Source organism: Clupea harengus, chromosome 6, assembly GCF_900700415.2.
Source record: "Clupea harengus chromosome 6, Ch_v2.0.2, whole genome shotgun sequence".
In the NCBI taxonomy this organism is placed as follows: Eukaryota; Metazoa; Chordata; class Actinopteri; order Clupeiformes; family Clupeidae; genus Clupea; species Clupea harengus.
This window is the reverse complement of record NC_045157.1, coordinates 15419679-15437222: the sequence shown is the minus strand read 5'-3', so window position 1 is coordinate 15437222 and position 17544 is coordinate 15419679. Positions and strand designations below refer to the sequence as shown.

General features: G+C 44.6%; 1 protein-coding gene across 6 annotated transcripts in view; it reads right to left on the bottom strand.

Annotated features, from left to right (window-relative positions):
- Positions 1-17544, bottom strand: part of adcy7 (adenylate cyclase 7) — a 48771-nt gene that overhangs the window by 2599 nt on the left and 28628 nt on the right. For 5 of the 6 annotated variants that reach the window (XM_031569168.2, XM_031569170.2, XM_031569169.2 and 2 more), the window contains exons 3-25: positions 17234-17431; positions 16807-16980; positions 16126-16275; positions 13653-13813; positions 10653-10764; positions 10399-10526; positions 9573-9731; positions 8984-9116; positions 8495-8683; positions 7786-7829; positions 7325-7384; positions 6296-6376; positions 5934-6003; positions 5316-5413; positions 4948-5032; positions 4453-4590; positions 4001-4099; positions 3654-3838; positions 3349-3454; positions 2849-3007; positions 1440-1586; positions 1184-1291; positions 808-916 (exon numbers count right to left, since the gene is read on the bottom strand). In XM_031569168.2, the coding sequence (XP_031425028.1) occupies positions 808-916; positions 1184-1291; positions 1440-1586; positions 2849-3007; positions 3349-3454; positions 3654-3838; positions 4001-4099; positions 4453-4590; positions 4948-5032; positions 5316-5413; positions 5934-6003; positions 6296-6376; positions 7325-7384; positions 7786-7829; positions 8495-8683; positions 8984-9116; positions 9573-9731; positions 10399-10526; positions 10653-10764; positions 13653-13813; positions 16126-16275; positions 16807-16980; positions 17234-17431 (2893 nt within the window). The remainder of the gene's footprint in view (positions 1-807; positions 917-1183; positions 1292-1439; positions 1587-2848; positions 3008-3348; positions 3455-3653; positions 3839-4000; positions 4100-4452; positions 4591-4947; positions 5033-5315; positions 5414-5933; positions 6004-6295; positions 6377-7324; positions 7385-7785; positions 7830-8494; positions 8684-8983; positions 9117-9572; positions 9732-10398; positions 10527-10652; positions 10765-13652; positions 13814-16125; positions 16276-16806; positions 16981-17233; positions 17432-17544) is intronic. The other variant, XM_031569175.2, reaches the window with a different exon arrangement.

Genomic DNA, 17544 nt, shown 5'->3' with positions numbered 1-17544 from the left:
GCGACTTTGTGAACACGGAGGCCTATAGAACTGAATTTGTTTCACGCACACACAGGTGAACTGTGTAGCAGATTCACCACCTGTTGCAGTGTCAATCAGAAGTGGGACGTTAATGAGGAATTTCCATGTCTAACTGAGCCTACAAATGTGTAATGGAAACTGACAGCATATTGCAACAAGTGATTATGTCAACAGATAGTAATTTTATACTATACAAACAGAGACCTCAGTCAGGAAGATGGTGTTCAATCAGGATACATTCTTATTCTTATACACTCTAATTCAGCTGTGCACAGCAGGAGAGAGGCAAGATTCACAAAAAAATGCTAAGAATGTCTCTAGCATCTCACGTCTCTGACTAGACAGAGGACAAGCCCGATTTTAAGTATTCTATCAGTCGACAAGAGAGGGGTGTTAATCACAGGGCTGAGATTACGCGGGCCACCCAGAGTCCAGCTGTAACCAGTGGTTTCCGTGTGATATAGAACAGATACCAACTGACTCAAGCATCAGAACGACACTATGACCTTAGAGACAAAGTTCCAAAACATCCCATCCTCCTTATCGCTCAGAACACAGAGGCGTACAAATTGAAATGGTACATTCAAGCACATGTAGTAGAACACATGGATATCTGCTCAACCCTAGTTATAGCTCTCAGAAACATAAAGGCATATCCATTAAGTCATAAGAGATCAGTTCAGATTGGAATTCCTCTCACACCCTGATTGTCCACTTACATTCCCTGAAGGGGTTCATGGACACGGATGCAGAAGAGATTTGGTTTGGGCATTCAGCTGTACTCACCGACGCGTAGCCGGAAACTGTTGAAGGAGTGCCTGTTGATGCCATCCAGCTTTCCCATCAGAGCAATGGCAAACTCCACCATGTTCCCAATCTGCGCCTGTTGCCTCTCCTGAAACAACACAGAGACCATCTCAAAATGAATTTGTGGCCAATGACACAGGACTGCTTGTAACTAAGGCTTATCTAGTGATACGTTTTATCAGTGCTTATGGATCATTAATGTTTAATTCAGGTAAATGCACTTCAGTTCATATACACACTATTCCTCAGAGTTTTTCAGGTGTGGTTGTGGTGAAGACTACGTTATCAGTATATTGATGTAACTTCTCCTGAACGCCTCCAAGCCCTCACTGTTCCATGCCATTGTGAGGGCTACCTGATTCGTTTCCTGGCCAGGACTTGCACTGAGCCCCGCTGCTGCCATGTACGTGCTGCCGATCGTTTTGATCTTCTCTACGCCGCTGAACTTCGGCTTTGACAACACCTGTGGACATGTCAGTGAGACAAGAGACGTGTGAGATGGAGGGCACCAGAGGACAGCGAGTAGAACGTGAGAAAATCTGAGACCGGCAAACGTCGGCTGTGTTTCATTTTCAGGCGGGCGAAAGACACGGACAGCCCTTGGCTCTGACCTCATCAAAGTCAGCGATGATCTCATTCAGAAGCCTCAGACACTCCAGGCCTTCCTTGTTGATGTCACACTCCGTGTAGAACTCTTTGAAGTCTGGGACCGAGGCGAACATCACACACACACAGTCATAAGACTGGTAGTAAAGGTCCTGGGGAGACAGAGCGAGTCACAACATGCGTTTTAACAGACCAGCATACTCTTAATGCAAACAGCTTGGTATAGATCCTAATCCAGTCTGCCACACAAAACAGGGCAGGCCGTGGTTTCAACTTAACTTCACTTGAATACTACTGTGGTATACCTCAATAAATGCTGCTTAATCCCATGGCCGCCTACGTGTCCGCACAAACTCTGACAGTGCCCAGACATTAGTTGCACTATGAGCACCAAGACTTGCCATTGGCCTCTTAGCTGGGGAATGCATGGCCTAGTTTTAAAGTCCTCTTGGTCTGTACTACTCATTTTTATATGATGTTATAAAATACAAGCTTGCGACTGAAGTCTCCTAATTTGCTAAGCGTGAATTTGAAAGTCTTGAAATCTTGAACAGCCTACCCCCAAGAATGGTAAAAATATCAACGTAACACACACACACACACACAGACACACACACACACACACTCAACGTAACACACACACGAATGAGGTCATGAGGAAAGTTTAGCTGACAATATAAGCATATAAATTAAGCTTCCTGGATTTTACATTCAGCCCTATTCCTTAAACCACCGCATTAAGTTAGCACTCAATAATGACGCCAACTAGGGTGTGTTCAGAAGTGCCTAAGCACGGGAAAGTCACAGTCATCTAAAATGTGTTCTTCCACTCCATTTTGGCAAAGTGCAACCATTTTCAACCCACTCTAAATGTTAGAGCAGCCGACTGTGTGGGTGTCAGACTAAGAGAAGAGAAGCTTAATTATGAGAGAAACGAATAAGCGCCGCCCAAGGTCAGTGCGTGTGATTGGTACGTAGCGCCAAGCGCTAATGAAAATGTATGCTTTTACTCCATTGTAGTTGTCGAAGAAAAAGAATCATGAAATGCCTAGAATTAAATGGGCTTTTAAGAAAGAATTCCTGACCTTTTTCTCTGGATCCCACGGTGCATTCCTCTGAATAACTCCATTTAAATGCCACAGAATGTCAATCTGGAACCGTCAGGTTCAAGGGCACTAGCAACCTCACTGGTGGTTAAACTGTACCCATAGAGCAACCTCACTGATAGTTAAACAGTTCCCATAGAGCAACCTCACTGGTATTTGAACAGTTCCCATAGAGCAACCTCACTGATAGTTAAACAGTTCCCATAGAGCTACCTCACTGGTAGTTAAACAGTTCCCATAGAGCAACCTCACTGGTATTTTAACAGTTCCCATAGAGCAACCTCACTGCTAGTTGAACTGTGCCTCACCTCATTCTTCTTGTTCTCCCCAACAAAGCGTGCAGCCACATGGGCCGGCAGCACGTTCTCCAAGAGCAGCCGGTTCAGGTTCTCCCGTGTCATGATCTCGTCCTGTTCCGTGCGGTTCTTGTTCTTGAGAAGGAAGTCCTGACGGCCGCAGTGCTCATTCTAGGAGGTATAGTCACAGGAGGAAAAAGATCATGCAAGTTAGATATTCGAAAACATCTTTTGTTTACAAAATTTCCGATCACATAACATTTTTGGATGACTTTTTTATTATACACCCTCCTATGGTAACTTAAAAAAAAAGAGAGTTTTTTCTAGAAGGGACTTGGCTATGTCTGTTGTTCACCAGCTTTGTTATGCGAGCTGCTTATGAAGCATGTTGTGTATTTCCCTGTTAAGAAATGAGATGATAGTTGTGTCTGTGTGTGTGTGTGTGTGTGTGTGTGTATGCGTGTAAGTGTGCGTGCGTATATATGTGTGTGTGTGTGTGTGTGTGTACTTACATGTCGAGAGATGAGGAGCATGGTGACCAGGAAGAGGGTGATGTATATGCAGCTCATTATTTGAGGGTGTTTGATGAGTCCTGCCACCCTCAAGACCTCCTCATTACTGAAACGGAGAACACACACACGTGTACACACACACAGACACATTTATGCACATGAACACACACACACACAAGCATAAGAAAACATGCAGGGTAAATAAACACACTCTCACGCACACACACACACACACACATCACAGATATACACACACTCATGTTAACCCAAGCACCTACAGAATCACAGTGCGTCTGGTCCTGTACCTGCTTCCGTTGGTGGCATTATAGAGGATCTTGCCATAGCATGTAAACAGACACTCTTGTGAGTAGAAGATGATGATGTAGTAAGCCGCAGAGGCCACAGACAGGAACAACACCTTCAGCTCAAAGCTCATCCTCAGGAACACCCCACAGGCTATCAGCGCAAGAATACAACTATACACCGAGTACTGGGGAAGGGAGACAGAGAGGGGAGGGGGAGGGAGGGAGACAGAGGGGGGGGGGGGGGGGGGGGGGGGGGGAGATTGTATGAGTTAAATATAATGTCAGGGAGATAAATTCTGAGTCACCAGGATGAAATAATAAACAGACAAGCGACAAACATTACTCACAGGTAGGTAGTATAGCTCACTGTCTGTGTGAGAGGTGCTGTTATTACCCCGGTCCAAACCACAGCTGCACTGTGCAGGCCTAGGCGATGTGAGAAAGCACTAGGAGAGAGAAGATCGTTTGATTGGGGTCAGTTGGGTATAAGGACAGGTAAACTAGCCATAGGACTGAACAGAAGTGGAAAAGAAACTAAACACAAAGCTACGTTCTTTTGTCCTCTACAAATCGTCCAACTGATTTCATTCAGAAGCTCTACTTCCTGGCTAAAGGGTTGTGGTAATTAATGAATCAAGATGGCTGACAATGTATTGAGGAGGAATATCAGTTTCTTGGACATGATATTGTCATCTTGAGTAAAAGTGCATGCACCGTCTAGACGTGATTAAACATGAGGAACAATGATGACCTTCTCAGTTTAGGGCTCTACATGTAAGTTTAGGAAATGCTTCATTACTAGATTAAAAAGGGCCATGATGATGATCATCGCCGTGACGATAGTTGCCAGTGGAAGGCGCACGCAGGGTCTCTTCACCACGGCCTCAGAGACGGCAGGGAGCCACTGGCAGGAGGCAAGCTTCTCAGGGAACAGGCGCTAGAAGGAGACCAAGGACAGCTGTCAGTCGGTCTGATTTCAGAGAGGCCACATTCCCATACCTGCACTCTCAGCTGGGGCTGTACTGCATGTCCTGTGTCAGAGGCAAGGTCTATACCAGGAGACATTCATTGCATTTCAGCAATACAATCACTCACTCACACACACACACACAGACGCACACACACACACACACACACACACACAGACGCACACAGACACACCCTCACACACACACACTCATATCTGTTTATTCTGCCTCTCTCTCCCTTTATCTGCAGGCAAGGGTGGACTACTAAACCAGCATAAACCCATCCTAGCCCCTGTTTGGGAGGAAATGTGTGTATTCATGCTCACCTGTAAATGCCCTGAGAAGCAGATGCCCAGGGTCAACAGAAGGACACACGACAGCACCCCAAACCCAATGGCCAGGCTGTCAGGACTGTGCCATACAGACAGAGAAAAAGACGTTACAACACAAGTCAATGTAATTCTAAAAGAAAACACAGGAGTGTATTATTGAATCAATTTCATGCCAGGATAGATATCATGATACAGAGTCAACTCAATAAGACTGCTGGTCTCCATCCGTGATCCAATAGGTGGACACGGATTCAATATGTTTCTGGGATGAGATCAGCTGCACCAGCGCAGAGAAGTGTAAGCTTATAGATGGGTTAGACACGGACCATATTGCAGGGGCTTAGAGAGCAATGGCTACTTACTCCCTGGTGACAAACACCTGGACCACAAAGATGCAGAAGAATATGAATGTGGCACATCCTATGTAGTACTTAAAGCTGGGCAGGTCGATGGCTCTGTACTGCAGAGGGAAATAGGAAAGAGATTTACATTGGGGTGTGTGTGTGTGTGGGGGGGGGGGGGGGGGAGTCATACAGATACAGCATGTGAAATTTGGTCAACACTGCTATCGTATTATATCATTACCCAAAATACAAATCATAATGAAATGTTTACATCGTAAACTTAATATAACCATAAATCCGTGTTAGAACTGTAATGATCCAAGTGAAAATTGAATTTTCTTCTTCTAAGAAACTGAAACTAAAGCAATTTAGTTGCAGTTGAAAAGGTAAAAAAGATTTAAGATGTTCCGCAAGGTATTATCACACTACTCTTTCACTTATACACACCAATACCTCCCACTGCATATTAAAACACACAACAATATGTCTAGCTTGGTAGATCTCTCTAGATATCTTCTTCAATGTAATTTTCTAATCGTGATTGAAATAAGGCAAATAGAAAAATTGTTGTTAAGAGCAGTTCTTTAGCCAGACTGTAGCACAGAACCATTGACTTCACAGAGTCCACCAACAAACCTGCTTCTCCAGATCTTTCTTAGTGAACCACATGGTCAGGCTGCGGATCTCCTCGGATTTAACCCACTGCCTGAGGCAAACACACAAACAAAAAACTATTTAAGGGCTCGGATATATAGGTTTATTTAAACAGCATAAACATCTCTATCAAACACAAGATGCTATTGTGTGTGTACATGTTTGATTGTGAGTGTGTGTCTCTTGTGTGTGAGTGGAATATAAGCATCTGTGTGTGTGTGTGTGTGTGTGTGTGTGTGTGTGTCTTTGCATGTTTGATTGTGAGTGTATGTACTGTATGTGTGTGTGTGTGTGTGTGTGTGTGTGTGTGTGTGTTAGCATGTGCACAAGCACAGGGAACCTACTTGCTGGAGCTCAGCTCATCGATGGTAGTGATCATCTCATTGTGAAGCTCCTCATCAAACTTGCTCTTCTGAGATTTGTTTCTGCAGACAATAAAAAATTGATATATGAGAAACACCCAAACACACACACACACACACACACACACACACACACACACACACACACACACACACACACACACACACACACACACACACACACACACACACACACACACACACACACACACACACACACACACACACACACACACACACACACACACACACACACATATAGGGTAGGGTAGTGATGACAACCAGCTAGCATCATGCAGGTTATTCAGCCCCTGTTAGCTCTGCAGGAGGAGGAAGTGGGAGGGGCCTGTTGAAGCATTAGTGAGTGGAGGGGGAGGCAACACTGTGCAGTGAATGTGAAGGTGTGTTTAGTGTTTACAAGTGAACATTCTGCTCCTGTGACTGAGGGTTGAAGAGAGAGAGAGATACAAGGACATACAGATAGCGACAGACGTGTGTGCGTGTGTGTGTGTGTGTGTGTGTGTGTGTGTGTGTGTGTGTGTGTGTGTGTGTGTGTGTGTGTGTGTGTGTCTGTGAGAGTGTGTGAGTTTGTGTAATGCAGGAAGACAGGAATCCCTGTGCACTGTGTCCAGAGTCAGCACCACCAGGAAGGAAATGTCTTGCTTCCTCTCTCACTCATACTCACACACACACACACACACACTTCCTGCCGGTGTTGATAGCACACCACTCAACAACTAGTGAGAGCCACACGACAAACACACGTTTGGAAAAGGGGGGATGCAGTGTGACTGTACGTGTGTGTGGCGGGGAAGGGGAGAGGTTATCACTGGCCATGCTTGCTGGGTGAATACTAAAGGCTCCCTGTGACATCCTGCCATAGAGGCAGACAGTGTAGCAAGTGAGGGATATCCCCAGGAGGGAGAGGGAGGGTGGGGTGGGTTAGTGGTGAAACTGCAGCTCCTTCACCCCCATGTGGGGGGAGAGCCGCAGAGCCAAAATGGCACTCACTTATATGTGCTCATCGGAGGGGCAGGCAAGGAGAAGGGCTCCTCTAGAGACTCATCAAAGCTGTCAGAGATCAACAGTGAGAGACACACACAAGTTGAACACGGTTGACCTGGAGTGAGAGGCTCGGCACAGAACGGCACAGGCTCAGGCTGTGTGCAAGGATGCGACTCATCTATGGTTACGCAAAGAAAGAGAGCGCCATGACAGGCCCCTTTACAGATGAGATCAGCATGTGTGTATGAGTGAGGAAGTGCGAGTTCATTTGTGTGTATGTGTGTGTGTGTGTGTGTGTGTGTGTGTGTGTGTGTGTGTGTGTGTGTGTGTGTGTGTGTGTGTGTGTGTGTGTGTTTAGTTTAAGCCTGTGAGTTTGTGGGAGTATGCCTACAAATGCATGCATGTGTCTCAAGCATTTGGATATTTCTCAGTGTGTGTGTGTTGTGTTTGTGGGTAGTCTCTCTTACCTTTCTGAGATTTTAGGGCATTGCGGTGTTCTCAATGGAATGTCCTAAACATGATTTAAAAAATATTAAATGATCAGAAACACAACCCAAGAAAAATAAGTTAAGTGCATGCCCTTGACTTTTACAGAAAAGCAAACAGATACATCATCCTTTCAATAACACTGAACATGTATATGTTCAGAGGAACCCTGCTGAACAAAAACATTTTCTCCTCAGCAATTTGTAACATGTATCTACTTTGTGAAGTATTGACCTGGGAGCTGTGGTGCACACAGTGTTGGCAAAGCACAACCCATTCAACTCAATTTCAGTTCATCTCCAATCAACCTAATCAGATTTGGCTTGATTTGTTTGAATTGCATTCGGCTCTATGTTCAATTTAAATGGATTTTATACATTTATAAAGTACCGTTAACAACACACATGGGCTTAACAGAGCCCAAGACCCGAACCCCCAAAACAACAAGGCAACGGCGGCAAGGAAGAAAGCTTGATCAGAATCCAGCTCAGAATGCAGGACCGGTAGAAGATGGGAATGAGAAAGGAAGAGGCAGGCATTATGCATTCAAGCAAATTCCTCAAGCATACGTCATATTGCCACACATGGGCCAGATGTACATCAGGCATACATACAGGTTGCAGGGCGTAGAAAGGCAGATGGGGGTAATGCCAGCATGCAAACAATTGTCATATTGAGATGTTGACGCACCTTGCAGCGTGCCTTGCTGTTGACCATGGTGTCGGTGGGAAAGCCTTCACGGCTCTGCAGGTGGGCGAAGGGCTTGACGGCCCCCCAGGACTCCAGATAGCGCGTCATTCGCACAGACGCCCGCATCTTCAGCCCATCGTTCACACGTGGCTTTATGGCGGTGCTCTTGTTCTGCGTCTGGTCCTTGGACTGTTGGAGGGAAACACACACACAAAAAATATATGCATTTCCCTAAACATGCAGACCCAAGCATATACACCTATACAACAAACATATATGCAGATATACAACTGAAGAAAACACAAGCCTTAAAATACTAAATTGTAAGAAGAAGGTGAAATCCCAAAGCATGACTCCATTTCACTGTTGGTTTTTCTATTTATTTTTGTTTCAGTATCTCTTCTTCTTACTTCAACAGTCACACAAACAAACACAGTGTCCAGAGCCAACACTGAAGCTGAGAGGCCAGGAGTGGTGTAAAGGACTGACCCTGGGGTCGATCACTAGGTAGGTGCGCACATTCAGCTCCTTCAGGGTGGGGTCTCGCTCTGGGCCGTTGCCCTCCTCCACTTCGTAGGCCTTGTTCAGGTGTTTAAGGGTGGACTCCGTTATATGCACTCGCCTAAGGACAAACAGAACATGAATATCATATTGATTTGACAGTTCAGAAGGACACTGCCTTCATTTATCATCAGGTATCAGAATGGTTTATTTCAAGGGAAGGGGTATTACATTAATGTTTATATTTGCTTATTTAGCAGATACTTGTGACATCTATGTGAGGTCTTCACTGGGCCAGAGAGCTGGAGGAGGTTAAGTTAGAGGATGTTCCACATAATGATATCTTCACAGAATGTTCTTATCACTACTGGCATATATATCTGACCACTCATCTTAAAATCCATGCATCCTAAGGCACCAATATCACAGCATTCCAACAGGGAACGTCTCTTGTTTATTCTTTAACGGCCATTTCATTTCGACAGAATTCAACCCATATTCCCATATTCTCAACCATGTAGGTCTACTAGTGTCATGGCAGGAGTAAAGCTGTCGGTGTGAAGATCGTTAGATGTACCCGGGCAAACCCCCTGACTCCATGTGATTGGCCAGGGTGACGTCATGTGACCACACGTCGAACTGCCACTTGCGCAGGCCAATGACGCCGCACAGGACATTCCCAGAGTGCACACCCACACGCATGTTGATATCGACGCCGGTGGCCTCGCGCACCTGTCTGGAGAGGGAGAGGGAGAGGGAGAGGGAGAGGGAGAGGGAGAGAGAGAGAGAGAGAGAACTCAGTTTCACAGCAGAGGCCCACCCTGAGCCAAAACGCTGGCTCAAACGCGGTTTCTCTTCCCCTTGACACAGGGGATCTGTATCCACTCTTGGTTTTGGCCAGGCATCAAAGGCAGAAGAGATAAGAAGAAAACAAATTTCAAAAGCCATGCCGTTGACCCTTGACAGTGAAAGCTCTCCAAATTATCTCATGATGCCATTACAGCACAGAAAATCCCATGCACACCTTTGCCAATCCTCTAAACACCACCAGCTGGCATCATGATTTGTTTTTTATATTCATAACACAGAGTATGAATCCCTTTGAAAATTACGCATCATCAAGTAACCATCTTCATGTAGCATTTTCTAGGCACACCAGATTGTTTTGGTACATTTAACATTGTGCGAACACAAGTCACCACATGCTCTTTCAGTAGCAAGTGGCCTTTAAACCTATCAAAAGTGCATGGAGTGGATAGAAAGTGGTTGCCCTGATACGGCGCCATGAAGAGACGGTGACCGTGGAAGAATGCGTGTGGCTGTCAGTGTGTGAGTGTGTGTGTGTGAGAGAGAGTGTGACTGTGTGTGTGTGTGTGTGTGTGTGTGTTTGTGTGTATACCTACTTAATAGCCTCGCACATGTCCAGGCCCATCTTCACACAGTTCTTGGCATGTTTGGACAGAGACACAGGCAGACCAGACACACAATAATAACAGTCTCCAAGAATCTTTATCCTCATGCAGTCATTTTCCTGGGTTGAAAACATACACAGACAGACACACACACACATACACCTGACATTAGGGGTGTTAAAGATATTAAATAAATACAATAGACCAATAAGTGTGAGAATCGGTGGCTTCTGACTCAAACTTACTTTGGCGATCTGGTCAAACTTCCCAAAGAGCTCGTTGAGCATGATCACTAGTTCTTTGGGAGAACAGTCACTAGCCAGTCGTGTGAAGCCCACAATATCCGCGTAGAGAATACTGCATGAAGATAAATCAATCAGTGTTAACATCAACCACCCAGAACACTCAAAGGCTCTAACACAGGGGTGGGCAATTATTTTCCCCAAGGGGCCACATGAGATAGTGGGACTGTTGTGGAGGGCCGGACCAATAGGCTGAACTCAATTCTGCTCAATATAAGTTGTATCTCTTTATAAAAAAAAACATTAAATTGTATGGTTTTGATTAACTGCTACTGGTAAGAGTAGATGTTGCATTTAAGCTATCAAAAAAATTTGGTGCAGGCATAGTAAAAACGCCAACATTATTTAATCAACATGTAATCAACATTCACCAAAACGATTTTGAAAATGAGCATGTTTGCAGTATTAAAGGTGTTCCCAGACGACCAATACACATGGCACACACACACACACGAGAGCAAGCTTGCAATGCAATAGTATAAGTATACAAATTAATATTAATATAAATATTTATCAGCGCAAATGGTCGCAGGCACGCCCACACGCACGAATGTAGGCCTACGGAAATAAAAAAATATCCCGCTTATTATACGGTTACTTGCCAAAATAATAGAAGACATTTCTCCAAAATACCTCTTTTTAATGATTTTGTTGCCGTTTAGTTCTTCACGCAAATGCGAAGCAACCCACCTTCTGACTTCAAGTTTCAATGACTTTCAGTTACGTGAAATGACCAGACTACTTGCGTTGCGGAATGATATGAAAGATGTGAATTAAAAGCACAAAACCTGTTGCCAATGACACCAGTCATACATTTTTCGCAGCAGTGAATATAAAGAAATTACAGACCTGCGAACGTTGGGATGGCCCATTCAAATCAACCGAACTTTTTGGAACATTCTGAAGAGCCGTATAATAAGTACAGGTATTTACGTTTGATTCCTAATTTACAATTGACCTCCGCGGGCCGCACAGGGACAGGCAACGGGCCGCAAATTGCCCTTGGGCCGCACTTTGCCCAGGTCTGCTCTAACACTTACTTTTCATACTTTGGCGGTCCACCTCCCCCAGCCCCCGCCAGTGACTGTGAGTCATTTTCATATGCTAATCGAGACTCATCATTCACAGGAGTTTATGTTACTTTTTAGCAGTGGGTGGAGTCGGGGGTGAACTTGCACTTAAAAAATAACACCTGCAAAGACCAACACATAAACTCCTACACAGCAGCTACTCCATGTCCCTTGGCCACTACTATTCCTCACTGCAGATGCACACAGGAGCATGACATGATTGGACGTGGTGGCCCTCTGATGATTATGCCACGCAGTGTTCCATCTCATTCTGTTTCTGGAGAGAGGGATCATGTGAGGGGAGCAGAGGGCTTCTGCTGACCTGGAGTGACCTCTCATTCTCGTCCAGGCCACTTGGGGGAACACTTAGCTGACCCCTGGTCTATGACTCACCTGACCAGATACATAATGTACACGCGCGTGTGCACCCCAACACACACACACACACACACGGGCACACATCCACGCACACACACACACAAACATACACACACACACACACACGGCTAATCAGGGACGTGTCCCCTGGCTTGGCAGCCCTTCCGTCTTTCCACACAGCTGCCAGCGCTTCAGTTCATTAGAGGAATGCTAATGTCAACAACAACGCTATGCTAATGACCTGCGCCCTGGACATCCGTGGCCAAGTGTTCCTCTAAGGAAACTGTGAAGAAAGACACACATCATGGGATGGGATGTCCACATAAACCAGCCGTCACTGGCCCAGAGGTCATCAATCTGCTCAAGCAGGTTGCTGAGGGGGAATAAACCCTCTCACATGCCTAACAATAAGATACACTGGCCTTCAGGAAAGGCGCTTTTAAGAGAGAAAGAGAGAGAGAGAGAGGAGAGAGAGGGAGACAGAACTGACACTGAGTAGTGTTGTGATGTGACATCCTTTTTCCATTCCTTGTCTCTCCTGGACAGTCAAAGCAAGAAAAAGGAGAAGGAAAGGGAAGGCATGTTTTTTTGGGGGCGATGAGAGAAAAAAAAAACACAGTGTGACCTGACAGTAAAACTATGCCTTGAAAAGAAAGACACAGCATGAGCATACTATAAAAAAAACCTTTAATATGCTCAATCCTTAAACAAACAAAGACCTTTGGATACGCTCTCTGTTTGCAAGAGAAAAAAATGAGTTCCAAAAAGAAAGCCTTTTTATGGCCGGTAAAGAACCAGAGATACGCTTTCATCACTTTTGTAATGAACACTGTTCACAGCGGCTCAATGAGCCCTGGGAGACGCCATTACAGGTTTACTGCTTCCCAAGGCCGGCCGTGAACAACAACAACGGCTCATTGTTGTCTCGCTGCGCGCAGGTGAACGGCTTCGGGGGAGGTGGCGGGCTATTCTGAGCGGGTGTTTTATTTCTCGAACGCTAATGTGGCGAGCAAGCCGAGTCTAAATTTGAAGCAGCTCCATGAGAACTGGACATTGTAAAGATCTGGTCAACTCCATGTATAAATAGAAAGTCCCAAAGGGCAGGGGAGGGGGAAATTGAATTAATCAAATTACTGTCTGTTAACTATGGTCATGAAAGGCATTTAGAGTTCTCTGCATGAGGGGGGTAAAAAAAGAACATGCGCTACAGTGAGATGGTTATTAGGAAGTAAAAACTAAACACCAAAGGCTTCAGCCGTCCATTTTAAGGAACTGGACCACTGTGAGTCACAACATTACAGACAAATCCAAGAACGGAAAAGGAACATTTCTGACATCCTAAAATAATATCTTAATTTGTCAACAATAAAATCGCTTACACTCACTGTGTGATCATGTACAGTATTAGGTGCCTATCCAAATGTTCTAGTCGTATTGTCCGAATGCGTCATAGTTGCGAGATGAACATGATGAGAAAGTAAGTGTCTTGCAGTACCTGACATTCTCGTGTCTCTTCACGTAGAGACTGTGGAAGTTGTTGTCTTTGACCAGACGCTGCTGCTCTTCCTTGTCCTTGCACTCCCGCAGCCTCTCCATGATGGCCAGCTTCATCTTCATGGAGATGTAGACTGGGAGCACGGACTGCAGCAGGTTCTCCTGAAAAGATGACAAAACATTCCTGTTTTACAGGCACTGTAGAAATAAATATTTGGACACTCTTTTTCCCTGTCTCGGTTGAAAACACACAGATGCACGGACAAAAAGATACACACCTGCAGTGTTTGAGTTTGTATGTGCTGGCTGTCTTTTGTTATGAAGTTTGTGACCCATCACAGATGGCTTTTTCTAGTCTACATTCATAAAAGCATCACCAAGTCTCTTCCTCATTCAGAACTTTAAATAAAGATAATTTTATGTGCTTGTTTTTAAAGGGATAACGGATTAGGAAGAGAGGGACAGAGAGGAAGAGAGAGGATGAGAGAAAGACAGAAAACCGAGAAGAAGAAAAATGAGTTTGCATGAGAAGAAAGGATTAGAAGGTGAGCTGCAAGAAGAACATGTCAGGACACGATGCTGACTGCTCCAGGAGTCCAGTTGAAGTCTCATCATCCTAATTCCTCTGCATTCCGATGGAATTCATGGCCTTCAGTCTTTCCCTCTCAATTTCTATAGGACTCCAGCCTCAAATAACCTCCATACCTGATTTTCTACTCTTTCTCTCCCTTTCTGCCTCTCTCTCTCTCTCTCTTTCTTTCTTTTTCTATCTCTCTCTTCTGCCTCTCCCTCTCTAACTTTCTTTATCCATCTTTCTCTTTGATGTCTTTATTTCTCTTTTTTCTTTATCTCTCTTACTTTCTTCTTCTTTCTTTCCCTTCTCTCTTCTTTCATCTTTCTCAAAATCTTCCCTTCTCTCTCTCTCCCTCTCCCGCTCTTTCATGTCTTCTGCTGACCGTGAAGCAGGAAGGGCTACTCACACTGTAAGCTCCAGAATACTGACCGATTGATTCCAATTGATTCCACAGATCTTATCAGAAGTAAACAAGAGGACACTCTCTGCTCTGAGTATGCAAGCTTATGTGGAGAGGGCCCTTGTGTGTGAGTGGTGAGGCTGTTCTTTCACACACATCGTAAGACTTTTCCTAACCTCTTTATTGGGTTATGCTCTCAGTCTGACCCTGTACAGTAGTACAGCTGCTGCGGGATCAAGCTCACTAACAGCACTGTGTCATGCACTTCCAGGAAACACTCTCCATGCACCATCATGCAAAACTGAGTTTGGAGCATTAGTTTTAAACATGCACTGATCTCAAAGCAGCAATAAGGAGCTTTTCATCTAAAAAGCATAGCTGGCTCTGATAAAATTCAGCTAGCTTTCCAACTGATGCATTTTGATGATACCTACAATATCACTTACATTAGGTATATCCAGTCAAGTATCTTTATTTCCATGTGTATATTGGTCATAGAAGAGTAAGACTCAATCAGGAGATTGGATGAACATTTTAAACAAAACATGCTTCCCCATAATGTTTGATGTGCACATGGCAGTTCAAAACTCTTAGGTGTCACAGTGCTCAATCCCTTTCAGCGAGACCATATACAGTAAAAAATGTGCAGCCCACACTAAGATATATTTCCAATTAAAATAATGGCAGGAGAAAAACGAGTGGACACGTTTGTGCAACAGCAGCTTCTCTCAGCACATGGCACGCACAGGGCAGCCAAAGCATCCATCATTTACCCCTGCACATACTGGAAGCCAGCACGCATAACACATTATCAATCACGCTGCTAAAGAACACACAGAGACAAATATTAACATATTATTTTAAACGTGAAGAAATTATGATGACAATAATAAGCGTAACAATCTCCCACAATCTCGCTAAGTGGTTTAGAGGCGTCTGAGGCCAAAACATGTCCATTTTCACGACTACAACCAGTAAAATAAGAGAGACAGCATATGAAGATGTTTTCAATATATATATATCTGTCAGGCCCTTTTGTGATGCCCTTCATTTGCTAATTTGCAAGAGATCTTTGAATGTTCTGTCGGCAGGGGATAATGGTTTAGGTCTGAAAGAACTGGCAGAGCATGGCAGCTGTACAAATAGTGGACAGTTCCCAGGATTTGCAAACACTAATTAAACGTTTGTCTTGTTGTAAATAACTTGAGCACGTATTAAAGGACAAGGTACATAATCTGCATTTAGTCATGCAGTAGGCTAGTCCATAGGTGGCCCTATGCAGTAATGATAAGGATTCCGCTGGGGGAAAATGGTACACGTACACCATGCCATTCAAAGCGGGTTACTTCGAGTTTCTTATTTTGGGTTTTGGGAAGTGCATATAAAAGTAAACCCTAACCAATCGCTCAGTTTTTCAGCCTTCACTAAGTACTACCGGTAACTAAACTCAAGCAATGCACTAGTCAGTGAGAGTTGAGTTGCTGAGAGTTACTTTCATACCTGCTGTCTCTTCTCGATCTCCAGCTTCATGCGGATACTCAGGCAGCTGAGCGTGTCCTTAAAGGTCTGCCACAAAGCCCTCTCCATCAGAATCTTATGGAAGGCTCCCACCACACTCCCACACAGAAATATTACAGCGTTGGAAAGTATCTAGAGACAGACACAGCAACAGGAGAGATGGTTTATCGGAAATGAGAAGTTCTTTGTGTGACCCAAGGACAAGCTATACAAAACACATCAAGCAGAAAAGTACACACATTCACAAAGGAGGTGGTCACATGGATAGAAAAAGAGAGCTCAAGGATGTCATCTACTATTCACAATCACAAACATGGCTGCAATTTGCTCTTTCACTGTGTGCAAATAACATAATGAAATCTATGGGACCAGCCTCAATTTAAATAACACAGTTGATTTACTGTTCCAAAGGCTGCTGGCATCTAACTTAATAATTAACACAGTTGTTTTGCAAATTGCATAAGCTGTTACACGCACTATGCCTAGCCGAACTGTGGGATGTTCCTCAGATACTATGGTGTACTTGGCATTGTTTTGCAACTGGTTAGGTATACATTTCATTGCTTTGCCACAATCTGGTCCATTTCCTCTTAGTGTTGTGATGGCAGCAACCATCATTTACGTAACACTTTATGTAACTGGCTGAGGTGTGGATTGCTGTACCTGATTTGCTAAGTGAGGGAGGGGTTGACTGTCGGAGGGGTAGAAGACAGCCAATCGTAGGCTCAGAACAATGATATGGGACACGGAGGTGATGACACTAAGGATGACTGCATAGGCCATCTGGAATGGCAGCATGGTGTAAACTGTGAAGATGATGAAGAGAAAGAATGGCACCTGTAGAGAAAGAGAAAGAGAGAGAGAGAGAGAGAGAGAGAGAGAGAGAGAGAGAAATTAATGTAAGGCAACTGTGCAGGTCAGATATTGCTCCCTCATTAAATATCACCACTGTATACACGATACCCTCTATGTCTAAACATTTTATATAACTCAGGGAAGAAATCCAAAGTATAACATACCAAACGACACATAACCCTAGAGTTCACAATACTTTCATCTGATAAACAAAAGAGAGAGTGTGTTTGCGTACTTGGTCCCAGGGCCAGATGTGCTCCCCACTGAAGACGAAGGTGAAGCCCATGGTGAGGTGCGTGGCCCACACCAGCAGGCCCAGCAGCCGGCGCCAGCGCTGGGACACCACCTCGGTGCACACCAACACAAACACGGCCAGGAACACACACAGGCCACAGCTCACCACGCTCACAAACGCCTTGTGCTTCTCCGCACTCTGCAAAGACAGGATTCAAACAGTAATCAATAATGAGCGTTAAGCATAAATGTGTTTTTTGTTAACCATGACAAGGAGCTACATGCATTCATGCCTGCATTAATGTTGCACCT